A 27548-nucleotide genomic window follows, 5' to 3' on the forward strand; every position below is an offset into this window, starting at 1 on the left:
ACAAATGTGACTGTTTGGTTAGTTCCTCTTAAAGAGATAAGTCTTGCCTATGATGTGGCACTGAGAAATAATTCCTGACAGTTATAACTGAACCAGATAAACAGTTCTGCCAGCTCCCAAATAACACTGTAAAACAAAAGGGTTCTGCTTATCATTTTCCACTTTTTCATGCTTGTCAAACTATTTAACTGTGCATTACCCATCACAAAGGGTCTCTCTGTTATTCTGCTTGTCTGCTGCGGTCATGGTTTTTACCTTCCCTGTTGCAGGACTTACTGTGGTACTCTTGTCCAGCTGTCTTGCTCCTCAGCCACTGCTATCTTTTGCTTTGCCTTGCAAAGACATTCTGGAAGTGCTGCGTGAGATTTTTCCCTGTTATAGCCATTTAGCAAGTGTATTAACCTGTATGTATGTTTTTATTTTTTCAGGCGGAAACAACATCAGAAAGTGGCCGGGATGGTCCCAATGTTCAGATCAGCTCAGGGCAGAACAGCTCCGACCCGGGAGGAGCAGGCGGCTCAACACCCTCCCAGAGCCTGGTTGCTCCAGCTGGGGTTTCGGCAGGTACCTCAGCTGCAGCTTCATTCTTCATAAGGTAGTTTTTCACCTTTATGGTTTCAGTAACTGCTCATGGGTTTTCAAACAATTGTGAAATGCTGTTGAGTCTCCTTGCCATGAGTAGAAGGTGTAGTGTGTGGTGCTGGTTGCTCAGAGGTGGAGTTGGTCACTGGTCATGGCGGTGCCTTCCCACTGCCATTGGGAAGTAGGGCTGTGATGGTGACACCCCATTTCTCTCTTTGGAGACCTGAGCAGGAATCTCTATTGACCAAAACCCAAGAAAATGTGTGTTGGTCTTGTCTAGTCCTTAACGGATATTTCCACCCGCATCAGGTCTGTTACTCTGCACGTTTCTTTGGAGCAGTAGGTGAAGTAGCATGTGTTTTTTCACTTGCATCTAAAAAAAACTTAGACATTATTCCGTAACATGGGCAATGTGTGCAAATAAGTTTTTCCATAGTTGGTAACAACAGCTAAAACATTTTTTTTAGCTGTAACCTAAAACAATCTTCTTTCTCCATTCTTATAATGTGTCTTATAATGGAAATTATACGATAGTTTTGCTTGGAAAATGTTTGTTGTAATTAACAATGTTGATTAAATGCAATACGCTGTCAAGCAGATGGTATTTAAAACAACAAAATTCAGGGCTTTGTACTTGCATTCCAATCTCCTTTTTTAATTCAGAACTGAACATGTTTTGAGACAATATTGAAAAACGTATGTCTGTGAATGGTATTAAAGTAAAATTTATACACTGAGTGAGGATCCTTCTTATCATTTAATCATGAGGTAATTGTATTGTTTCCTTTACTATGATCTTTATAATGTTTTGCACCATTAAAAAATTATCTTTAAGTTACAATCTGGCCTCAGAAGGAGCTCAGTTTCCCTGCTTTTTAGAAGAACATAGTACAGTGAGTCTTAAGCATTATATACCTTCATACCATAGTCTTTGTGTACACAAGAGATTGGGAAATCTTAGAATCATAGAATGGTTTGGGTTGGAAGGGGCCTTAAAGATCATTCAGTTCCACCCCACCCTGCCATGGGCAGGGACATCTTGCACTAGACCAGGTTGCTCAGAGCCACATCCAGCCTGGCCTTGAACACTTTCCAGGGATGGGGCATCCACAGCGTCTCTGGGCAACCTGTTCCAGTGCTTCACCACCGTCTCTGGGAAGAATTTCTTCCTGATATCTAATCTAAATCTACCCACTTTGAATTTAAACCTGTTGCCCCTTGTCCTGTTACTACAGACCCTTGTAAAAATTTCCTCCCTCCCATCTTTCTTGTCAGCCCCTTCAGGTACTGGAAGGTGCTCTAAGGTCTCCCCAGAGCCTTCTCTTCTCCCGGCTGAACAAACCCAACTGCCGCAGCCTGTGCCCACAGCAGAGCTGCTCCAGCCCTCTGAGCATCTTTGTGGCCTTCTCTGGACTTGCTCCAACCAGTCTATATCCTTCTTATGTTGGGGGCTCCAGGGCTGGATGCAGAACTGCAGGTGGGGTCTCACAAGAGAAGAGTAGAGGGGCAGAATCACCTCCCTCGACCTGCTGGCCACACTTCTCCTGATGCAGCCCAGGATACGGTTGGCTTTCTGGGCTGCCAGCGTACACTGCCGGCTCCTGTCCAGCTTTTCATCCACCAGTACCCCCAAGTCCTTCTCCTTGGAGCTGCTCTCTACCCACTCTCCACCCAGCCTTTACTTGTGCTTGGGATTGCCCCAACCCAGGTGCAGGACCTTGCACTTGGCCTTGTTTCTGTCAAATCCATGCCTCTCCAATTTAGAAACAAGGATGTCATGTGGGACAGTGCCAAATATTTTGCACAAGTCTAGGTAGATGATGTCAGTTGCTTTTCCCTTATCTACCAACACTGTAACGCTGTCATAGAAGGCCACCACAATGACTGACCCAAGAGTGATGTGTGCAAATTAGTGTTTTGTCTCTGTGTGAAGTGCTGCAGGTTTAAAGTCACACAGTTATGGTTGCCTACAAAGGATGAGTTGCTTCATTTTAATCTGTGTCTGATATCAGTGGGAGTAGAGAGGAAAGGCAAGGGGAAAAGCTCAGCCTTTTTTCCCACTCCCCCCCTACCTAAATCAGGACATGAATCGTCTGCAAATACCTAGAGTGGACAGCAGCATAGCTCTCATTACTGCATTTCATATTGTGGGTATGAACAGTCTGGTTTAGCTTAATCTACTTCAGATTTATTTCTGTGAGAATTGATATGTTGTAAGCAAATGTAAAGACTGTAACTTTCACTGAAGAATCCAGAAAATAAAATACCCCCTTTGGAATTTTGTGAAAGAAGTCAGTGCCTAATAATCTGAAATAAGATCCAAAATCTTTTATCCCTGTGATACTTCTGTCACTGGTCAGCAAAACTCAATTCTGGTTTTATTGTAAAGCGACAGATCCTTACGAATGATTGTTGTTGGCTTGAGTCAAAGATTCTTTAAGTCAGCAGCAAGACTGCAAATGACATCATTGTACATTGGATTGGGCCCTAATTGCTTCTCATGAATCTGTCTCTGCCTTGAGTGAATCAGAGTTTTATAGCTTTAGCAGCTATGTGCTAGCTAAAACATTTTAAAACCCATTAGTATATTCCCTACCCATGTTTCCTCTGTTCAAAATTGATTTTTTCTTTTTTTTTTTTTTTAACCAAAGAGAGGTGGTTGAAATTTTTTTGCACAAAGCACTTCTGTTTCTTTTTTTGTGGTGGTTGTTGGAGAGAGAGACTTAAGTGAGAAATATTTTTTTTTTTAAACACTTATCAGTTATCTGAATTAGTTTTGTAGCATTCTTGTGATCTTTCATCATGTTGCTGATTAATGTATTTCAGCATTCATTTCTCAGTATCCCAGAACCCGTCTAAGAAACTCAGGTTCCCTAAAAACAAGCATTCAAGAAACAAGTTTGGTTATGACTGTGATTAAAAATACAGGGGCTGGGGGGAAGGGATAGAGATCCATTGCTGATCCCTGGCAGTCCTAAATATGTTGAGCAGGCCCACAGGTGGGTACTGTTGCATAGTCTTGGCCAGGCTGCTCCACCACCATTGGCATTAACCTCAGGATAGGCTCCCTCCCCCATTGCTCCTTTTTCTCCTCCAACTCCTCCTCCTGTGGGGACCTTACACATCAAAGTTTCTGTGCTGAATCTTCCTCCCATCCTCAAGCCATGCGGCTCTCAGCAGGAGGGGAGAGGAAGAGTGGGAAATACTCAAGGATGAGTGAAACACAGATGCTGACAAACACTGGGGTGGAAGCACCTTAACCAGGGACCACAAATATTGGGGAATCAACAGTTTTTGCTGCTTTTTTTCAGTACTGATGCAGTATCAGGCTTCTTTGCTCCAGCCTTCCTAGTCTGTCTCCTCTCTCCCTTTGTGCCATCCAGCCTTGAGCACATTAAGGAAGAAGGCCATCCCTGTCATGAATCTTTTGCAGCAGCATCCACTTCTTTGTCCATTGTCTATCTGTTCAGCTAATCCTCTCTCAGCAAGCACCTGCAGATGAAAGAGGAGTCATGGTACTAGCGTTATGCTGCAGTCCCTATTCATTATGTTTGCTGATTCTTTCCTTACCCTGTTTCCTCAGCCACTTAAATTGTGGACTTCATAGCAGGGCCAGTGTGTTATGTTATGCAGAACCAGGCACATTTTATTCCTTGTTCTCAACTGGAATAAATGCAATTAGTATATTGATAACCACACACACACTTTCCCAACATCCACCTCCCCTGCTCCCCCCGCCCACAAAATCATTGCTCTTTCTTTGACGCAATCTGAGTTCCTCCATCTTTTTTACAAGAGCTCTTTTATAAAAGGGGCCAAGGTTGGAACTTTAGCTTAGGAAAAGGGCTGTTTTGTCACAGAAACAAAATAGCTAGGCAAAAATACACATGTATGGTAACATTCAGTGTATTGGGGTGCAGGTTTAGTTAATTTGGAAGAAAAAGCCTTCATAGGGTACTTGTGGAAACTGCATCTGTGATTTCCTTAGCAGCAACAACACTAGATACAGATTTTTCGTTCACATGAGCAAAGGGTTCCAGTCTTGTTCTTCATGCAACAGTATCAACTGTGTTTGTACAGGTCCTAGCACAATTAGCTGTTGTGCTGTGGCATGGTTTCCTGGAAGCAGATAAATGTCTTTTTCGCATTAAAACTAGAGTATCTATTTGGTGAAATAATACCCTTTGACTCTTGCTTGTGGGCTGTCTTGTGCCTGGGAAGGGAGGAGGTCTGTGCAGGTTGTCTTGGTTGGTTGGTTGGTTTTTCTACTCCAGTTTTTTCCTCAGTGAGCTTTGTGTTTGTAGGATCACAAACTCAGAAGACTGTACAGAGAGTTCATGTCCTCACCTGGAAAATAATAACTAAGAGCTGCAGCAAAATGTTTACCTGGTGATAAGAGGTACCCATGGTTAAAATTAATATCTTTAAGATAGTCTTTGCAGTGAATACATTGGTTTCGTTAAGCATATGTGCAGCCCAAATCTACATATTCATCCAAAGCTCTTTCTCATTTGAATGTCATATTTAATTTCTTCAAGCTTAATTATGTTCTGCTTTTCAAAAAAAGAAAAAAGAAAAAAGAAAAAAGAAAAAAAAGTATTTTATTCATTACCTAGAAATGCAGAGTGTCTAGCATGAAGTGCTAAGTATTCAAAATCAAAGCCAAATATTAGAGCCAGCAGACAGAAGCGTATTAAGAAATTAAATCAGTTTTAAGCTTTTTTCCCCTCACTCTGATCTGTCACAGAAGGAGGAAAGCTTTGATTAACATCTGGCTGTGTCACACAAGCAAATTGCCAGACATTACTCAATGGTCATGTTATTGAAGGAGCAGAGGATTTGCCAGAAAATGCAGCTTCTCAGTAGGTCACTGACAGAGTAAGACAGCCAGGCAAAAAGCACAGCCCATGGGCATGGATGGCTGTGAAGAGGCTCCCAGTTTACCCTTAGAATTCAGGAGAAGTTTAATCTTGCATTCTTCAGATTTAAGAAGAATGCAGCTGTGCATTGTCCCTTGGCGTGGCATGGGCCATGCCTTGCTTTGTGCTCCACATATTCTATTTGATTGCAGGTGGTGTGTGGTTTGGTTTGGTGTTTTTTTTGGGTGTTTTTTTTTTTTTTTGTGTATAAGGAACCTGAACAAACTTTATATTACTAAGTGAAAATATGTGAGATAGTTGTAGGACCATTCTGTGGGCTATGCCTGCAACTAAATAAATATTGTCATATTGTGGTATGAAGCTGTAATAAGGTGTTGGGTTCTGTGTCACCTGGACACCTGGGGAAGAGATGAAATGGTGTTTCCAAGAACAGGTAAGAGAAGGGCGGCAAGAAGGAGAATGGGGCAAGCACTTGGGAAGAGGTTAATGGGCTATCTGCCAAAAAAACCGACCACTCCTTTGGGAGGAGAATCAGGGCCTCCAAAGAAATCAGAACCATCACCATTAATATGCCATTTCTGCCTGTTGGTGGCTGGTGGCAGCAGCGCCTGTGCTGCTGGGTGCAGATATGGTGTTTGAGCAGTGACAGAGCAGCTAGGAGGAATCAAAGCCGTTTAGAAGAAAATATGTATAAAAGTAAGCAACCCTGAGCAATGTTGAGTAGAAGACAAACTGTAAGTCCCCATTCTTAAATCTTAATCTTGTTTGATGTTGGGTTATTTTTACAACTTTTCAAAATTATTTAGTCAGAGTGTTGTTCTTGTTGCTGTGGAACTGCTGCCTTTGAATCATAAAGTGGTTTAGGTTGGAAGGGACCTTAAAGATTCTGTAGTTCCAACGCACCCTGCCATGGGCAGGAACACCTTGCACTAGACCAGGTTGCTCAGAGCCTCATCCAGCCTGGCCTTGAACACTTTCCAGGGATGGGGCATCCACAGCTTCTCTGGGCAACCTGTTCCAGTGCTTCACCACCCTCTCCGAGAAGAACTTCTTCCTGATGTCTAATCTAAACCTTCCCACTTTCAATTTAAACCCGTTACACCTTGTCCTGTCACTACAGCTCCTTGTAAAAATTTCGTCCCCCCAGCTTCTTTGAAGGGCCCCTTCAGGTACTGGAAGGTGCTCTAAGGTCTCCCTGGAGCCTTCTCTTCTCCAGGCTGAACAAACCCAACTGCCGCAGCCTGTGCCCACAGCAGAGCTGCTCCAGCCCTCTGAGCATCTTTGTGGCCTTCTCTGGACTTGCTCCAACCAGTCTATATCCTTCTTATGTTGGGGGCTCCAGGGCTGGATGCAGAACTGCAGGTGGGGTCTCACAAGAGAAGAGTAGAGGGGCAGAATCACCTCCCTCGACCTGCTGGCCACGCTTCTCTGGATACAGCCCAGGATACGGTTGGCTTTCTGGGCTGCCAGTGCACACTGCCGGCTCATGTTCAGCTTTTCATCCACCAGTACCCCCAAGTTGTCCTCCTCAGGGCTGCTCCCAATCCATTCTCCACCCAGCCTGTGCTTGTGCTTGGGATTGCCCCAACCCAGGTGCAGGGCCTTGCACTTGGCCTTGTTGAACTCCATGAGGTTGGCAGTGGCCCACCTCTCCAGCCTGTCCAGGTCCCACTGGATGGGATCCCTTCCCTTGTTAGGGAGCAGGGAAACAGATGTATAGTTGTAGCTACATACCCTTACATCCACCTGTTTTTGTTTGATGAATTAGTCTTCCAAACATAGCACTTACTAGTTTTCAGGTTTCTAAATTATTTGCAGTGTTGCTGGGCTTTGCTAGATTAAAGCCATTTAAATTAATAAATCTGGAGAATCATAGTGGTGAATCACACTCATTATCTTTCCACTCTCATTATATTTCTTCATGTTTGGGAAAGCTGTGTCAATATAGGCATGATATAAAACATTACACATGGTATGCTTTTTACAAGCAGCTTTCCTTAACAAGATATAACATACCATCTCTGAGTAATGTAATTGAACATATTAAGAGTTAAAATAAGCATAGCAGTCGTCTTCTAGATTCAGGATATTCCATCATATTTTAATGCCAGTGAGTTGTGGATTAAAGAATCTAATTATTCACTAATGAGCAGTAATGGTACATATAAACTAAGGGTCACTATCCTATTACAGGCACCTGATGGTTCACTGATAAGCATTTGGTCATTAGATTGACCATAAAATATAGTCAATAATTGAGGTTACTCATGGAGCAGACACCTTATCAGCTTTAGGCATGGTGGGACAGCTTGTCAGTACTCTGTACTGATTGTTCTGTGACTGAGCATATGATTAGGGTATTGAAGCAGTCTATATCTAATGAAACTGCAGGGAAGGCATAGCAATATTAGCACAACCACTAAATGACTAATGTGTTTTTGTTCCAAGCCTCAGACGCTTCAATTAGTTCCAATAAACTCTGATCTAGTGTAGCGGTAGGCAGAGAATTCAGATATTTTGTGTACAAGCTTTCATTACACTAGTCAAAATTTGTAACATTTCAGGGACAGATGAAATCTGTGTGGCTTTTAATGAAAACCAATGGAAATAATAAAGGCTGTCATTACCATTTTAACTTCCTTTTTTCTTTTTTTTTTTTTTCATTTTTTAGATTTGGAATAATTTCTGAGACAATGCCTAGTGCCTGATTTAAAAGATGAAGCTGACAGCTGCAAATTAGATGTCTACATATTCTGCTTGAAGGTCCATTCATGCAGTTCATGTAGGCTTGTGTGTATACATCTAAACTTAGGATGTATTCCGTAGCATTTTATGCCATATGGAGCATTAATCAAATAATCTAGCTCTTGAAGGCTTTTTTGAGATATTGTTTTTACTGCGCTTTACACTGTTGCTGAGAAAATAACCTCGGAACCTATTCTTTTGTGATTTTTTTTTTCCATGAGGATGCCTTAAGTTTCATAAATGATTTAATATGTTGAAGGATGCAAAATGCCTTTTGTCTTTCTGAACTGCTGTTCAGGCTTCTGTGATGCGACCTTAGAAAGTAACCATAGAAACATCTTAAAAGCATCAACCAAAAATCAGTAGTTCAGTTTGACAGTGATGCAAATTCTGTGAAAGAAGATTATGATGTATTAGGAACACTTGAGGCATATATTACTGCTAACCTGTTAAACCTGATTATTCCATGACTATCTGTACTTTCAGAATTTAATGCCGGGGAAAAAAACACAAAATAAAAATGAAACATGAATTTTTTTTTAAGTTGCCATGTTTAAGATATTCCTAGCTAAATCACTTCAGCCTGTCATTCTCTGTCCTGTTAAAAGCAAGAATTATATTTCTGCTAAGCTCATAATGTAGTTCACCAGTCCTCTCTAATAGCTGTAAACTTTTGCCCTGTACCCTGCTGGGATGCACTGGTATCCTGGCTTTGTGCAGAGCTGGCACAATTTAAATCTCTTTGACAGATAAAGTGTATAACTGGGTTATGAATAAGTCGTAGTTCACCAAAAGGTGAAGAAAACATGTGACTCATTGGATCCTGAGTTAGACCCTTTTGCGCTGACCCGTGGTAGTTAAGCTAGTCTGTGAGGTTGCAACAGAAGCACTTGCTATAGTTACAGGTCAAGGGAAGAAGCAGAGTCACTTACTAAAGCTTCCTCATTAAGCATAACCCACACCCAAGAAATCCTCTGTTGAGGTGATGTAGGAAAATTAAATTTAAATTAATTACCTAGGAAAGTGTGGGACCAGCTCTTCCCAATTAAGACTGCCTTGCTGTGACAGATACATCCAGAACCCAGGCATGGTTTATCCCTACTTCACAGTGTCATAGCAGTATCACAGGAGCTGTGGGGAACCCTTCAGAGACACGATGGCTCGCTGGCATTAACCCAGCTCTACAGCCACTTGGTGCAGCAACTCTTCTACGTTAAATGCCAAGCAATGCTCCACTTGCGCCATTTGTTCACAGTTGGAAGCTAGTCAGGAAGGGTGGCTGAGCAATCTGCACCTTGATGGAGAGCTACAGATGTGCAGGTGAAGTTGAGCATCCAGCTGTTTTGTGAGGAGCTGAAATGATCCTTTTCCCCTTAATGAATCCTTCCTCTGGGGAGCAGCCTGGTCCCTGCAGTGTCCTCCCTGCTGCATGGGACTGGGGAGGGGGATGCCTTCCTAGCCCCCTTTTCCCTCTCTTCATGGAGCCAGGAAGAGCAGGAAAGCCCTCCTGCAGTTGTGCAAATGGAGACAGAGCGGGTGCCATGGAAGGGCTTGCCTCGTCTTGCTGTTGCCTTGCCATAGCTGCTGGAATGTGGTTGCTAGCTGTCTCAGGAGAGTAAACATGACCCGCACGCAGCACGGTGCTATGTGTGGACAGGAGACAGGGCCGGGTGTGCAGCATTGTGCAGTATCTTGTATCATCTTAGGGCAGCTTAAGCTTTCCTAGTTGCTGTGGCAGCATAATACTGCCTGTAATTAAGAACAAACAAAGCAGTGTAGGCTTTAGGTACACCCCATTTCATGTTAGCCCATTAAGGAGGATAAATTAGAAGATAAGCCTGAATTTAGTAGGCTTTGTTCTTTGTAACAGAAATGACTCTCAGGACAGCATGTTTAAGAGCAGAACATCATTACTGGTATCATTGCTAATGCTGCATCATACATTTACACAGCGCTTTATCAGCACATGGTAAGCCAGGCTCCCTGCTAAGAAGAGCTCATCCGTGATGACTGTGAGACTGATGGGCAAACAGAGATGAGACACACAGATGTAGTTCAGCAAAGGGAGGAGGTAAAAAATTTGGCGTAACTGAGAGGAGGGGCAAGGTAGAGTTTTGTACATGGGCATTGCTGATAGAACATTGCTGAAAGCATGAAAATCATCCTAAAGGCCAATAGATGTGTGATCAGAACATGGCTATTTGATTAGAGGGCGGAGGCACTGAATGACCAGTCATGTGAAGAGCCCTTGGTGAGGATTTGAGAGCGCCTCATAGGGAATAAAGTGTGGGTGGTGGTGACCCGATGAAGCAGCATTGGGTATCTAGGAGTCATTGCTTTGGAAGATGAAGCTCACCTGTATGGAGGGTTAGGGGTCATGGTATGAACTAAGGAGAGATTGTGCCAGGCATCAGTGTCAGGGCGATGTTTGGAAGGAGAGGCCTCACCTGGATAGCATGGGCCACGGGTTGTGTGGGAGCGGGTTGGGCTCTGCTGGAGGTGGCAGGATGAAGAGAGGACGGAGCCTGGTGCCAGCCAGATTGGCAGGAAATGTGAAAAGGAGGAGACAGTGAAAGAGGGCAAAAAACGGATCTAGTGATGTACGGACTTCATGCTGAAGTTGGGAGTTCGGAGGTGATGTTCTACATCTTTAGCTTCCTAGCAAAAGCAGAATTGGGGCATGAAAAACCACTTTCAGTGTTTTCTGCTGACCACTTTTTACAATAAAAGATACTTATTGTAAGAGGCTGCCACTGCGGAGGACTGGTTTTGTCAGCCCTGAGTGCCTTGATGGCTGATAATATGGCAGGTTCTGGAGTACCAGAGGCAGCCCCCCAGGAGATGTGGCGACTTTTTCAGCTGGTCGAGGTAGTCCAGTGCAGACTGCTGCTGCAGCAGCTGGGCCCTGGGTAAGCTCTGTATTCTGAGACACTCGTGATGCCCAGGAGGAAGAGCAAAGCAATTTAAAACAGATGTGCTCACACATATGTCAGAGGAGAGAATCTCTACCTTCAGAGCCACCCAAGGTTCAGTTTATTTGTGGGGTAAACGGTGGTTGTTGGAAGGGATTTTAAATGAAGGAAGCCTGAAGTATGTGCAGATGTTCCTTCTTACTTTGTCTCTCTCTCTGATCTTCTGCTTTCCTGACTTTAATATTTTCTCTCTTAAGCGTTTTTCATATGATCCTTTCTATAATTTCTTGTTCAATGGTAGCTGAATGCACCTGGTTATTCTGTTTTCTTGAATATATGAAATCTCACTGTTGTCTAGCTACCAGAGTCTCTTTTCCCCTTCAGCTTCTTCCCTTCTTTCTGCCCTGCCTAGCTTATCAAGAGGAGCAGTTCTCCCACCTCCCCCCTAGCCCAGCCCTCCCAGTCTGCCTGCTTTTTTGGTTCCTGGACTTCTGAACACCAGTGCTTGCTCTGACTCCGTTATTTGGGGCTCCTCAGCTCGGCGGCAGCTGCGCTGGTGGTTTTGCTGCAGTGGGAAACGGAGCATTCCATAGGTAAAATGATAACGGTGACTTTCCTGTGGGGATGTAATTTGACAGTTTGCACCTGTTTGGCAACTTTATTAGTGACTTTCAGACTCTTCCAATAATGTATTTAACTATTTTAATACTTCGTTAAGACAGACAGACTTAGCAGGCAGAATAGTAAAACCTGATAATTGAATATTTAGTTCTCATGGCTGACTTGCAATCACTAACAGTTTACTGCGTGCAAGATGTGGTTTTACTGGACAGACGGACTTTCAAGTGACACTCTCTCTGTTCTGTGCTAGACTGCTTTGCTTGCTTGTGGCAAAATAGGACCCCCCATATTATCATTTATAGCAAAAAGGAAATGTCAAGCCAAAATGTCAAGCATCAGCACTGTACCTGCAGTGCTTGATCAACTGCAGGATTACTCTGAAGGTACTTTAGAATCCCCTGTGAAACAGTAGTGAATTTTGGCTTTCTAAAACTTCCCTCATCCTTCCTGCTGCAGGATGGAAGATGTTTCTTTTGGCAGGGTAATTCAGAGAGCTTAGCCAGTACCTCACTCAGCATCAGTTAGTGCTGCCTTGCTGGTCATCAGAGTGATGCTCTTGGGGTTGCTTTCTGCTTTGTTGGGCTTTTCGTGTCTTCAGTGGTGGGCTCACTTGCTAAGAAGCTCTGCCCTATGGATTTTTTACTGGGAGGAAGTGACTCGGAGGATGTTAACTGGCATAAAACAAATCTAATTTAAATGTTATTAGTGAAGCTCGTTGGAGTCCAGGGCAAGCTTCAGAATATTTTCTGAAATGTGTCTCGAGCAGGTTGTCAGGAGTTGCTTATTTCTGATGAAATGTGAAATTATCATCTTTGGGTCAGAAATAGTCAAATCTCTTAGTCTGCAGCGGTGGAAGAATATGCATCTCACATTTTCCTGCTAAAAGTGCTATTTTAAATGGTGCTGCAATTTCAGCCTATTATACCTCTGAGAAGTATCGTTTCAGAACTGATGTCAGTTGAATAAATCACAGAAATGTGGGCTTTAAGAAGCCCATGTGTCCCTCCTCTGTTTAAAAATACTCATTGTGTGGACATATGACTTCTGTACTTGGGTGATTTCCACTGCATCATTTAATGCTGTCAGTGACCATTTAACTCGCTAACAGTAGGAATAAGTAAGTGCCCCCCTGAGAAGTTATTTGCTTGGCAGTATAGGTGTCAAGCCTTTGACTAAGCATCTGAAATAAAACCCAGCTGAAGCAGGAATGGCTGTGGATTTTCTAGATGTGCACTAAAATATGGGCTGAGGGAGCTGGAGGTGATGAGAAAGGTATGTCTATGGGGATGGTATGTTGGGGCAGAGGACAGTAACCTGAAAACATAACCCACCCCAGAGCTTTTATCGTAAAGGAGGCTTTACAGTCACAGATGCTAACTTGTATTGAGGCTGCTGTATGTGATCAGGAATGTGAAAATACTGAATTTCTCTTTCATTCAGTCCCTCTTTCCTGTCTGGTATTTGCCTGAATTGCTTCAGATGAACCCCTTGTTAGCAGTGGCCTCTAATTTCTCTCATCCTTTCCACTTGCATATCATAGAAAGTGCCTTTTTCTTTCCTGGAGCAGCATGAATGAGCAGAATGCTTTTGCTTTTCATACCAGATTGTTTTTGATGAATAGCATGGAGTGTAATATCCTTTGTAACAGAAATAATTTATTGCCTGGTAAGTCATTTTGGCACTGGCTTCTTTCTGTATACCAGGAACTGATATTGCAGCACAAAATTTTAAGTGATCTATTTAAGCAGTTAATTTAATAATGAAGGGCTACTTAACACCATTGTTTCTGTTTTATTACTTTGTAGTTTTAAAAATGTCTTTATTACTTTTTCTTGAAAGAATACAAATGAATTTTATTTTCCTCAACCTGACTGGTTCATGAGTCTGTCTTGCTGGCAAATAAGTCCAACTTTTTTTTTGCCTGCAGAGTGTGCTTAGATTGATGTGGTTCTGCCTGCTTTAGCTCAGTTAGTTCATGAAACAGAGCGAGGAAATATTGCTGGCATTCAGGTAGCTGTATTTTCAATACGTAGCTATCTATGCAGTGTGCAGCCCAGGAACTGACATATTTCTATATTAGGTGTTGACAGTCTTGCTTACATAAAGATTAACCTACACAGGTTTTCAGCAGTTTGTCATATGGTACAATTGTAAACAGCAAGTATGGAAGTACAGCAATATGTTCATCTGCTGTTGCTTTGTTTAACGTCATTAGTGAGCAGAGCTGGAAATGGTATGTGGCAGGCTGCGGTGACTAGCTGCTATTCTGGTATATGTATAGACATATATGTGTATATATATGTATATTTATTTATATCTATATATCTATATCTATAAAGTCAGTTCCTGAACCCTGGTCCTGGCTGCTGAAGCAACATTCTTTGGCCAGAAAAGGGTCAGATCTGCTAGTTGAGGAGAATATAGAGCTGACATCACTCATGACAGTTTTGTAGCAGCAACCTCAGAAACTGCTGGTTTGGGAGAGCGGAAAAGGTGGTTGGGGTGTTAACAGTCGGTGCTCATGAGATCTGCTCTTCTGTATTTCTTAAACCTGGGGACAAATTACGAAGAGCAGTGAAAATTCCTTATGCAAATAGCTTGAATGCTTAAAAATGGACTTGTTTGGTTGCTTCTGTTTAAATAATAATGTGTAGCTGAGAGGAGGGATCAGCTGTTGGGTCTGTACAGCATGAGGAAGCTCTTCTGATGTCAGGGGTAGCCTGCAGGTTTGCTTTAACCTGTTATATTCCAGAAGTCTGGTCAGGTTTATCCCAAATGGCTTTGCCTGGTCTTTCTGTGTGGTGCCTGAATTCATGTGAATCTTGACTATTGCTCGCTGATGCATGAAGCTTAAATTCTGTACTTTATAAGGATCTGAACAGAGCAGAGGTAAAGCAACAAAGATGGCCAGAAATCAAGGAAACTTGGCCTGTGAGGAAAGATTGGAAGGACTTTTTCATTTCTAAAAGATTAGTCAGAGGAGTTTGTGCTGGGGAGGTGGGGGAAAACAAGGACACAAATTCCAGCAAGGCAGACTTAGTAGAGACATGAGGTGTGAATTTTCTAACAGTAAGAACAGTTAAAAACTGGAACTGATCACCTTGGGAGGCGGTGGACTTGTTTTCACTGAAAGTTTCTAAGAACAAGATGGACAAATACGTATTGGGAATATATTAGGTAAAGTTCATCCTACTGTGGAGCATTGGAAATTGTAGATAAATTCTTAAAATCCTTTCTGGACCCATCGTCTCTGATCAACTGTGAGCAGTTGATCCTAATATGTTAACACAGCTGATTTTTATTTCTGCCTTGCTGATTTTAGTAAGAGATGATAAGAGAAAATTAAGGGGTCACTCAAAGTGAGAGGCTGAAATTCAAGCCTGAATTGCAAGGTTACGCTATATGCAGGAGGCAAGGCATGAACTTAATCTCATACTGGAGGTTCTTTTATAATGTTGGTTTGATAATATCCCCACAATATTAGATGTGGTTTGACATTTTGGAATGTTTCAGAATAATGGTTTTCTATTGAAAACTTTATTACCATCACCCATTATAAAAATGACATTGTTTGAGGCTGTGCATTGTGATCCAGATGAACTAATTTATTGAGGAAGTTGAACCACTGAAATAAGGTACATTATTTGTTTGTTCTTCCTGGCATTGCTTCTTGACAGCATTGCTGGGACAGCTAAGCAAACAAAGGTTTGGTGCTGTACTTTTAAAGGTACTAATGTGAGAAAAGCCATTATATCCTCCTGAAGCTGTATATGCATCACAGGAACCTAGTAAGTTTGTTCTAGGGGGAAGAACAAATCATAACCTCAAAATTTAATGTGTACTTGATAAGTGACTCCTTGTACAAAATTTTCTGTAGGAATACAGATGGTGTCTGTCCTTCCCAAACCTTCAGGACGGATTTAGACATTCCCATTTTTCTGTTTAAAAATGGCTCCTTCTAAACCAGATTTTATTTTCTAAATTGAATGCCATTAGTGGAAATGGATACCTTGTTTATTTTTAAGTTTGCTTGGGGTTTTGGGTAACAACTGCACTGTTTTATTGTGCTACCTTTCTAATTTTAGAACCACAAATCAAACAGTAATAGCGATAATAAAAGTAATAATGCCAACCAAGTTTATTCTGTGAGTTGCGGAAGGCTTGGGACAGAGTGCAGGAGGGTGTATTGTAGGACATCCGTCTATTTCTTGTCTATATTGACAGGTAATTAAGGAAACAATAACTGGAACTGCAGATACAATGACAGACCGTGACTTTCCCACTGCTTCCTTTGGAGCTGGTTTGCAGTGGGAAAGGCTTGGGATATTGGTTGTGTAGCAGAGGAGTGATCTCTTGTTGGGGTGGGAACAGGGAGAGTTTGGAAAACTAGATGGATTCCCAGTGTAAACCTGTGTCCAGAATTTTGCAAGCTTTGCGGAGTGTTCAGGATTAGGATGAAAAATTGCTCCTGTGATGGCTGTCAAGGTCAAACCAAAACTCTCGAGTAAGTGTACTCTTGAGTAAATGCCGAAGTTCAGGATATTTAAGGCTTGGACTGTACAATTCTTTGGCCTTGACCCTCTCCGTGAAGGCCTTAAGCATTCTCACAGCAAGAATAATGACAGTGATATCTGAAAGATAAGGCTGGCTAATAACACTAAAACTGTTAATATGCAGTGAGTCATGCTGAAATGAATGTGCAGAAGTTTTCCTTTATTATTTTTGTCAGTGGAGCTTAATGCGAATCAGGATTCCCAGTTCTATTTCTGACTTGTGGTTTGTCTGTAAACTCACTGTGTCAATTAAATCCTCTGTATCTCTCAGTTGGCCCGTTTCTAGTATGCGTCCCAGTGTATGTTTCACATCACTCTTCCTTCTGAAGCTTAATAAACTCCACAAAGTGTTAATCAAAAAATTTCTAATTGTGCATAGTTATAAAAGTTTCAAATCTAGTTTTCTTTTTCATGGAGAAATGATGCACAGAAGGAACACTGTTCTTTAGGGATTTAAATTATGCCATTTACTTTCAGAGCTGTAATGTGCAGAACATGTGCAGTGAGTGCAAGCTGGAAGCAGCTCGCAGTACATCAGAATATCTGAAATGTCAGGTTAACCACATAGGCAGAATTTAAAATAAAAAATGATATGGTTCTTTTAATGGGCAGGCTTTGTAGCTAGTGTTGTTGTGGAGTCTTATTCCCTAGGTGCTGAGCATTATGTCATTGATCTGGCCACGCTTTTACTCACTGGTCTCATCCATGCATAGCAGAAAACCTAGTAATCTGTAAATTGTGTGTGGGAAAGAGCAGGTTAGAGACTATCCCTTGTCATTTGATATTTGAGTGCTCCTGCTTGTGCCGTATATTAGTTTTATTTTCTCCTGTGACACCTAGCTATGAGAAAAGAACTCTCCAGAGCATCCTAAAAGACGTCTTCTATTAAAGATGGAAAGAGTTAAACAAAATGCAGACAGTAGATCTCACAGCCAGAAGTAAAAATAATATACAATGGTGTCTCATGCTTTAATTGGAAAAGAGGCATAAGCGTGCGGAGCTGAGTTTCCCTTGCAAGAATGTTTGTAGAAGAGTGCTTGGTGGAGGTTGAATGGGAAAAAGTGAAGGTAGGTAGGAAGCATACACCTGTGTAAAATCTGTGACAAAATGCTTCGAAAATGCCCAGAAAAACACATGACTGTAACACTTCTGTTTTGCATAGTATTCCCTACAGGTCATAATTTGCCCTGTGAGGAAACAGAAGTTGGTATTGGAGAAGGTCAGACAGCCCACTGGTGCTGAAGATGTATGTGGAGCCTCCCGTGGAAGATTAAATTTGAGGAAAAGAAGCAAATCAAGAAAGAGGCATAGCACTTAATAAGGCTTCTGCAGAAAGTGATCCGATATAAGTTCAACTTCAGTCTCTCTGGTGCTAGGCAAAAAGGGCCCAGTTTATGGCAGCTTAGCCTTCTCTGTCTTCATGGGATAAAGTCCCACCAAGGAAAAGAATGCTGGAGCAAAAAAGGACTGGAAACTCAAGTGTAAATTCAGTAATGGATTGTTGGATAAGGAGGGAAGAAAACCCATCACTCTGGCTCCCTGCGAATAAACACTCTTGTGAATTTTACTGATGTAAGAAATTTTGTGAAGTTGGATTTTGGACCCGTGTCCAAACCAGCTTGACCTATATTTTGGCCTAATGAGTACTTGGCTGGGATGCCACAAAGTATATTGCTGGTGTTGCAATAAGTGCATAAGGATTGATGAGTCCTTGTGTGGTGCTCTTTGCCTGGGCCAGTCCAGGAGCCCAAGCAAAGCTTGTGAAGGCTGCTGCACAGCTGACTTTTGTAGTAGTTAAAGAACTGACTGTGCTTTTTGTAGCTAAGGATGACAATTACTTAAATTCATATTCAGATTCTACAGTTTGATAGTAATGTTTCATTTTGCCTGAATTGCTCTATTCTTTCCATTAGACTCTTAACTTTTCCCCTTTAGGAAAAAAAACCCACAACAAAAACCAACAAACTCAACTAACTGTTTGATACTGCTGGTACAAGATGTCTGTGATGTTCCAACTCCAGAAACAACCTCATTTTAATATCGAGCAAAGTAATTCTTGCATTCAAACACAGAGAGGTTGTAATTAAGCTTTGTGCACTGCTACCTGAGAAAATTTGCTTTTTAAATGTGAACCACATACATCATTATTAGTGCAGTTGGCCTGCTGCCCATCAAAGCACTGATTATTTTCTACAACAGCTACTCCAGTTCCTCTGTTTTTTCAGTTTCCTGTTATCTTGCATGGACATCAGCAGTCCCTTTGCCAAATTTCTTAGTAAAATAGTAGCACTCCAGACTCATAGGAAGAGGATTTATCTGCACTATAGCAGTTAATTACTTTAGCTAGCATATGGCACTGTCCTTTGAACAGTGGAGATGCAGAAAGTGTGTGAATACTGTTGAAAGTGAATCACTTTAAAAGTTGCTGTCTTAGTGGGGAAGTTATGACTACTTGTAATGGATTTTGTGTCTTCGATCTGCTTTTTGAAATGGTCCAAAACACTGTTACTGAGCTAATTTAAGAGATGCTATATTTTAAAAAGGCTGACTTCTCTGTTAGCTTGTTTATGTATTTTGCTTAGCTTGGCCTTTTGGGGTGCATTTATTCATTAAGTTGTTAGCGCTTAGTTAGGTGCTTGAATACACTATCCCTGAGTAAACTCATCCTTTCTATCGCATTCTCTTTCACATGTGTTTCCCAGAGGAGCTTCTTCAGCCAGAACTGTTGAAAGAGTAATTATTTCATCAGGTTTTAATGTATATCTTGATTGCTCTTCGAAGACAATCTCTTGAGGAGTTTTTATCATTTCAACGAGAGATCATAGCATGTAAACAAGGAAATAAACATTATCTTTCATATTAATCAACAAGATGATTAAATAATAACCACAGTTGTTAATTGGTACTTGGAGATAGAGGGTAATGACTGTCTTGAGTTCAACAATGAGAGTACCGACAGGTAGAGACTCTGTACTGCATATAATTTCAGAGGTATTATGGTTTTAATGTGCAGCTGCAACCATAGTGCTGTTTGCCTAGTGTCCTGTTTCAGGCATATGCTTTCATAGTGAATGAGGTATTAGCAAGGGGATTTGAGATTTAGGCAGTTAAATCAGTTCTCATTGCAACCAAAAACTTGAGGTTCTCTATAAATCCAGGCTTGCAGTGCTTTGCTTCACTGTGGGATGAGGTTCCTGCTGGTTTCAGGATGCAGCAGGAGTCAAAAGCTGCTTCTTTCCTGAGGCAGAAGTCCAACTTGTCCTTCACAAGACAGTGACTTCTGTCCCTCTCTGAGTTTGGAACTAGAGCCTCATTTTTCATCACCAGAGTCTGTGTTGAGGGAGAAGGAAGCACATAGGGTGCCTGCATCTCCTGAGTAAAAAGGTCCAGGAGTTTAACACAGAAGTTTGGGAACATAGAGCATCCGCCTGGATATTTTGTACATCTGTATTGAGTCCTGCTCCTCGTACTGGCTGGCTGTCTAGTTCCTTTACAGTGCAAGCATGGACCAGAATAGTGCTTTGTCCTCAGAAGACTTATTGGCATCAGTAGCATGGTCTCAGGTTGCCGACAGATGCTGACAGTATAACGCTTTGCATTTTTGTTGGCTTAACAGTCATTCAAAGTAATGTTAAAAGGTAGCAGGTTGGGTGCTTTTACAATGTGTATTTGAGGGTGGGCGTCTACTGACACTCTCGGGGACAGATCACACACATCTTATTCAGGTAGCAAAGCTCTCCTTGGCTTTGACAGAACTCAGATGTCACTCTCACTACCACTCCCAGTTGTCCAGCATGTGCTCACTAACACATAAATTTGTTCTACTTAACTAACATTTTTCCCATGTCATTTTTTTATGTAGATTTGAGTTTCTGTTTTTGTTTCTTGCTATACTGTTTGGTGTTGCTGATGGCGAATAGCAGAAAAATTTATTATGTTCCTATTATTCACAAGGAAGAATGTTACAATTTTAATTGTATGTTTAATTTTTCCTTCTTCATCTTTTATGTTTTGAAATTCTGCATTTCAAAGCAGGATCATTTATCATTCAGAACATTAAAGCCTGTCTGTTTAATAGCTTTCCCTTTAATGTGAAAGAATGGAATTGAGAAGGAAAAACCAATCTGTCTTGAAGGAAATTCTCTGTTATCTAAGGATTTTCGGAGCAGCCAACAAGACAGAATCTTGAGCTCAGCTGACTTGGAGTGTTATTCTCTGCCTTCAGTAACTTGTAAAGTACAAAGAACCACTTTCATAATGTTATCACCAGCAAAGTCCATCTGGTCCTGCCAGTGACAAGGGGATTATTTCAGCTTTTTATTACGTCAGTGAGATTTTAGCATTTTAGGATTCAGCTGTCAAGCTGTTGGGGGAAAGAGGGGAAAACTAGATTATAATTGAAACTCTGTTGGGGCAGAAATTAACTGAATATTTCGCCAGTAATTTTTCTACCCACATTTCCTTCTATTAGTCCCCTGATGGTTTGTCCTTATGAAATTAGATTAGAATGCAATGACTTGATTTGTTAAGTAGGCAGTGATGGCAATGAGCATCTGTTTGTCTGGTCCAGAGTCCCATTAACACCTAGTAACATTGTCCTTTCTTGCTATTACTTTTATACAGAGCAGCACAGAAGCTTAACCTGTCTTCGAAGAGAAAGAAATGCCATCCGCCCCTGCCACACACACACGACTTCTCTATTTATGCTACTAACTTTAGTGGCATCCTGCAGCTCTGTCCTCCCCCAGCACCACCATGCCTTCTGAGAGCTGTGTCCAAAATCAAGGACAACCCTGGCATTGGAAAGGTAACTTTGGATTTTGATTTTTTAAAAAATAGTTTTCTAGATGAATTTCAACGGGGCTGGAAGCTCTGTTTCAGTCTAGAACAGAGTTGGATAGGCTCAAGGGAAGGGTCTTGGGGTAGAGAGAGAGCCACAATTGTTTGAATGTGCCTGAGAGCTGTAATTACCTGTTGACTTTGGAAAGGGTTGGCAGCCTCAGAGCCAGTTCAGTACTAGAGTGTTGGCTTCCTTGAAGCCAGTTAACATCACTAACAACAGCATTGGCAAAGCTTGTTTTGTCTTTCCCTCTATTAAACCAAGAAACAAATTTTCCTTTGGCATCATTGCTCCAAACCTAATGCACACACAGGCTTCAGCTTTGGCAGAAGTAGTCTCTGCAGTGCCAGCAAGGCTCAGCCACTGGTGGTTGTGCTGTCTGTCTGTCTGCTTGAGGTTAAGCAGATATGTTGAGGGGGCTTTGTTTCCCTCTGCTTCACATGTCATTGTAAATCAGGGGTATGGAAGTGTAGTAGCAGCAGAGAAATAGATGTCTCTCCAATTTAGGTAATACAGCACCTTTCAAACTGTAAAATTTGTGCTAATTTTATTTAAAATTAATTAAAATACAGCCCATTTATTTAGAGCTTTGTTAATGTTTATAACTGTTTGATCAACCACACAGCAGAGTCTGAATACTTATTTACATAGGTTACAAGAGATTAGGGATTGAAGATAGATTTTAAGTGTGTAATGTGCGCAGGAGACCTAAAATATGCACCTTGAGTAACCGTACCAGTCAGCATTAACATAAAGAGATTATCAGCCTAAATACCTATAGCTGACACTGTTGCTTACAGAGAATACTTTGTATTTCTTAAGTCAGTGAGTTTGTGCTAAACGGAAAATGAAGTAATTGACGCTATTTAAGCAGGTGGAAACTCATAGATGAAAACATAATTTCTTCTCCTGTTTTTCCAATCTGTTAGAAAAGCGGATGTAGTATTAAACTGTGGAATACAGCAAATGTGGCATAGTAATTTAGAGATTCCCAGGTGGAGGAGGGGAACACCCCTTCTATGTGTGTGTTTTAGCAGAGCCCATTTATTGTGCCTGTGTCTTCTCCTTGAGGCTTAGCACTTGGCCATGGCATCAGGAATAACAGGAAGTGCATTTCTGAGGCTCTTTGCCTTAGGAAGACCTTTAAAGCATGTGTGTATCTCCTTGAGCCTACAGCTCAATAAAATTGTCTTTGCACCTTGCTGCACTTGTGTAGCCAAGTGGCTTCAGCCTTTTTCCTACTCTTTGAGGGTGGCCAGTGGAGCTTACCAGCATGACTTGTGCCTTGTGAAAAGCTCTGGTTTATCTGGTGTCTTCAAACAGATCAACAAAGTCTAATAAAGGTCAAGTGCATGATCCCAGATGGCAGGAAATTTTATGCCCTGGGTCATGGAGTCTACATACTTTCTTCATTAGTAGCACAGCAGAGGGTTTTCAAAAGGAAGAGCTCTACCAGAATGCCAAAGGCCATGGCAAGACCTGGAGCAGCTCTGCTGCTCAGCTGCGCGATTTTCCGCCAGCATGGGATATATACGTATCCCATGCTGGCAATGTGGGTGGTATTTCTCCCCTCTCTGGCACACTACACCAAGAATTTCCAGACTTTATGGGTCAACAAGCTGATGTTGACCCTCAATGTCTTTGTTCTTTAGCTCTCAGCTGAAAACATTATTGAAGATACTGTTTGTTTGGGCCCCGGCTTCCAGCTGTGTCCTTCTCAGCACATACTTTTTGACCACAATTTGGAAGAATTCTGTGCTGTGCAGGAGAGGATAAGAGTTCTTCGCTAATTGAATCAGCCCTTTAGTTCTTGAGTTAAGAACTAGATCATCCAGTGGTGATAGGGTGTGGTAGTTACTAGTTTTAATGCTCCTCAAAAAATAAACTAGGCATCTTCTCTGATCCACAGTTTAAAATCTGCAACGCCTATTAAATGTCTCTCTTAACACATGCTTTTTTAGAACTTTAAATTACAGTGTTTTCCCATAGATAAAAACCTGTAGCAATGTAGCTTTTTGTAAAAATTATGAGTCAGCACAAATGAAATCTCATGTATCCTAATTTTTAGAACTTGTGGTCAAAGGGTAAGTGTCAGTCCCATATAGGTGTTCTTCTAGTATGAAACACTAATAGTTTCACCTTCTGTAAGCAATGCCAAGAAGCTTTTGGTATCATTTAGCCCCCTGTGCAGCAACATTCTCCATTATAATTTCCTCTTCACCAGCTTCTGCTTATCAAGATTTAGTCGGCTGGTATCTCGCTATGAGGAGATGGGAATAAGGCAATTACCTGTCTTTCTCACTGCTTTGAGCATTCTGGCAACTGAGAGAAGAACCAGCAAATGCTGGCAGATGTGCTGTGGTCCTCTGTTAACTTCAGATCCTCTTCCAACAGTTTTTTACTTTACACTCCTCCTGGTTATCTTTTTTGGTGGCTTATTCTTGCAGCCTGTCCAATAGTAAATACAAGATACTCATAGGGGGCAGAATCAGTGATGGATTCTGGTATCACTTTTTCCGACCACAGCATCTGTGGTTGGTGCTCTCCCTGGTTTGTATGATCGTTTCCAGGTCAGCAGTGTCCCTCGTCCTATTATTACTGTGTGATTACAGTGGGTTAAGCAGCTCATAGGGCAGCCTTTTTCTCCTCACCTCCTGGCTTGCTGCTGTTTTCTCTTTTATGGTTAGTTATGATGTGGAGGATGGGTTCCTGGCTTGTTTCTGGTATACAGGTAAGAATGTAGCAGTGCTGACCAGCTGCCTAATTCCCACTTTACCAAGCTGAGAATGACCCACTGAGGACCATCCTTACTCTCCTCAAGGGGGATATTTCTCTGAGCACAGATAGCTTGACAAGTTTTAATTGCCTTCTTGTCAAATGGTTTCTTTCAGAGCAGGACAGGATTCCAGAGACATGCCTTTTCTTACTGTGAAAAGGCTGAAGAGATAAATTGAAGGAGAAGAGTGTAAGTTATGTGAGAATGAAAAATAGAGTGACAAACTGGAAACCCATGAAGTGACCAAGATACTTCAATGGGACCAATGTGTCTCCCTTTATGAAAAGCTGAAGTGGTGAATATGTCAGCTGTGTGGGAATACCATTTATATTATGAGAGAACTAGTGAGTAAGGCCTGAATCCTACAACTAATAATTATCTGTAATGACAATCTAGGTAGTCCCGTTGCTTTTGTAAATCCACTGAAAGCTTGAAGCATTTACACAAGCTGAAACATTTACAGTGACCAGTATGATTGGCTTTCTCTATTTCCTCTGCTATGGTAATTCTTACTGTTTTTCCCCCTCACTGATGCATAAGTTTTTCTTTTAGCTGCCATTCAACAAATTAAAAGCAACACAGGAACAGAATGTGGAAAATATGATGTCACTTTGGGGTCAGAAGGGAAAAAAAAGGAATCCATAGGGAATCTAGAAGTACAGTGTCATAAGGCTGACTTTCAGACCAAGCAATGAGGCAAAGTAGTTGGAACAATAATAAAGACAGAAATTAGCAGGGACTGATGTGATATAGTAGGGATCAGTTGATGGCACATTTACAGGTGGAACACATACATTAGCATTCCATGAAAAAGTCAGTGAGCATTTGAATAGGGTTGGTCTGGTTGATCTTTGGATTTTGAAAAAGATTCTGAGAAATGCCCTGACCTAGATTTCTTAAAACTCAAAGCTGTCATGTGTTCTCTAGAGATTTAGCAACTGGTGGGAAACAGGAGTGCAGATTTCACTCTGGAGCAAAACTATCATATGGAGGTCCATGCTCTTCAGTGTCTTCCTAAATGGTTTGGGTGAGGTTTTGAAGCTCCATATTCAGAGTAGCCAAAGCTAAATCTGACTGTGAAGACTTACAGAAAGATCTCTTGACACTGAAGTTACTGAGTGGATAAAAAAGCAGATGAACTTCAGTATTGATTAACACAAGGTAATCTACATAAGAAAAGGAGCTCTAACTATGCATACACGAACGATAAGCTCTAAGGAAATCAGGCATGACCATAACCCATTTTACCAGCCATCGTGGAAGCTACAGCATTAGGTTTATCATCAAGAGTCTGAGCTTCTAAAGAAATGCTTTATTGACTGTTCAGCGAGCAAGAGGATTAAGCCTCTTTTGTTTTAGGGCGTCTCTAACAGTATGTGATATAAATACCTGTTCCTCTTTAGGCTCATAATGCTTAAGTAACAGTCACACAGGGATTTTTTTTTTTTTTTCTTTACTGGCCTTCTTCCTTGAGGTAATACCTTTAAAGAAGTTTAATAGAGGATGGTAATAACTGAAGAAATGTAAATATTTCCCCTCCTTCCCCATGTATACATCTCTTAAGTTACCTTCTCAGACTGGAGCTCTTGCTGTGACTGAGCGGGGGAAGAGCTGTATCTGAAGACTCCAGCGTGCAGGAGCAGCAGCTCTGTGTGTGTTGCTGCTGGTACAGAGTTGGACCTCCCAGTAAGCCTAAATCTTTTTAAAAAAGACCCTACCAAACAAATCAACATCTGTACCTGGAATTTTCCTTCTTTGAGGCACACTTCCAAGCTGCCCTACCATGAATATTGTCTTTTCCTAAAGAAACTGCCTTTGGCCAAAGGACCAATTCAGTGGAGAGCTTCCCCATGCATTAAGTCATTTTCATGGGTTTCAAAGTTAAACAGGAGTACGAATTATTCTGAATTGGGGTAAAGGACAGTTGAATCTGAGGAACTGATGGAATTGAGCATAGGCAGCATCAGGACTATCTTTGGTGTTTCTGTGGTGACTAGAATTGGAATTAGTTAATCTGGTTGACGGGTCATGTCACTGGTTGTGGGATGTTGTCTTGAACTTGTGAGCTCAGTGGACATTGGGGAAGGGAAGAGGCTTGAATTCTTGCTTTTCATAAGATGTACGATTATAACAAAAGCAGTAACTGCATTGTCAGAACTGCTGGAGGAGGCAGGAATGTGGAAAGGTCCTGATGGTCAGTTCCTGCACTTTGACTCAGTTATTATTTGAGCCCGAGATCTAAATTTGTTCTTAGTCTGACATCATTACCTCCATGCATATCATAGAGTTCTGCTGTGGCAAAATTGCTGTATGGCTTTTTATGGTTGAATACATTTGTTGTTAGAGACTTACTACGGCAGAGAGCCTATATGTGGCTTTTGAAATTTCTATTTCTAACTTCTCATTATTTCAAGTGCTCTCTTGAAAGGTGGGAAATAAACGTCTTACTATTTCTTTCATATTTCATAAATACCAGTTTTTCCCCTCATAATAAATTCTGCAGGAGTGTGTGGACTTGTCCTGTGGTACAGATATTTTAGACTTTTGTTTAATTTTCTTTATTAAAGAGTGCAAAATGTTACACATTCTTACAGGCGTTTGCAGGGTTTAGCCATGTTCAGGAATACAAAGCAGGGAAAAGTTTAAAAAATTTTTTTTAAAATTTAGAACTGTAGGTCTATCTGGGACCAATTTTTTTTTTCCCATATAATCAACAGTAACCACACTCTTATGCCCGAAGGAAAATCCCAGTACCAATGCAAACTGGACACTGAAAGGAACTTTGGTCACTACTGATAAATGTTATGTAGTAAATTTGATACCTTTCTTTTGAATGTGCCAAAAACATCAGAGCCCAAACCATTTAGCTGAATCCTACTTAAAAGGCAATGATCCAGTACAGTATGATCCTTGTAACTGAATCATTTTTGTGGTCTCTCTGGGTGTTATTAAATTTAATGTCAGAATAGTAGGAAAGACGTCTGAAAGCCATTTAATATTGTCACAGGAAAGAAGTTAGATTACGCTCAATTTCTGACATTAATGTGCTACTTAAGATAATTTATCATATTGTGGTATTAAAAAAGACATCCTTTTTACAGTAGCTGCTGTGTAGCATTCTAATTTGCTATTTTTCTTTAGCATGGTAGGAAGCCTTTTTCATGCAAAATGTTTTTTCTGGGGTTCTATTCAGCTCATTCTTTATAATACTGCATCACTTACAACAGCAACTTTAAGTGCTTGTCTCTTCCAAGGATCCTGTCAATTTTTTATGTTAGAATGACAGAATCCTCCTATGTGAGACAACTGAAGTGGAGCATTAAAGAGAACCTGAATTGTCAGACATGTTTCTTAGACAGGTATATACATTCTAGTCTCCGTTTATGTGTTTTAGACATTTACTTTCATTTATGCTTTACCAGGCCATAGCTAAGGTACTGCTAATATGATTTACTGATCATGCAGGGTTTTCTTAAGTGTGCTGTATGTCCCATTCACTGGTTCTTACAATGGTTTGATGGCGGATAACAAATAGGTACTTAATTTTGTCATCTTTATTGCTGCTTGTTTCCTAATGACTAGAGTGTTATTTCTGATATAAATCATGTATCATACTAAGTACTCTGCTGTCCATGTATG

At 41.3% G+C, this 27548-nt stretch overlaps 1 protein-coding gene across 1 annotated transcript in view; it reads left to right on the forward strand.

Annotated features, from left to right (window-relative positions):
* Positions 1-428: 428 nt before the first annotated feature.
* Positions 429-27548, forward strand: part of KIF26A (kinesin family member 26A) — a gene marked incomplete at its 5' end in the record, with an annotated part of 49981 nt that continues 22861 nt past the window's right edge. Inside the window, 2 exon segments of the mRNA XM_010154713.1 lie at positions 429-595; positions 20917-21100. Of these exon segments, the coding sequence (XP_010153015.1) occupies positions 429-595; positions 20917-21100 (351 nt within the window).

The sequence above is a fragment of the Eurypyga helias genome, unplaced genomic scaffold (assembly GCF_000690775.1).
Source record: "Eurypyga helias isolate BGI_N326 unplaced genomic scaffold, ASM69077v1 scaffold4207, whole genome shotgun sequence".
NCBI classification, from domain to species: Eukaryota; Metazoa; Chordata; class Aves; order Eurypygiformes; family Eurypygidae; genus Eurypyga; species Eurypyga helias.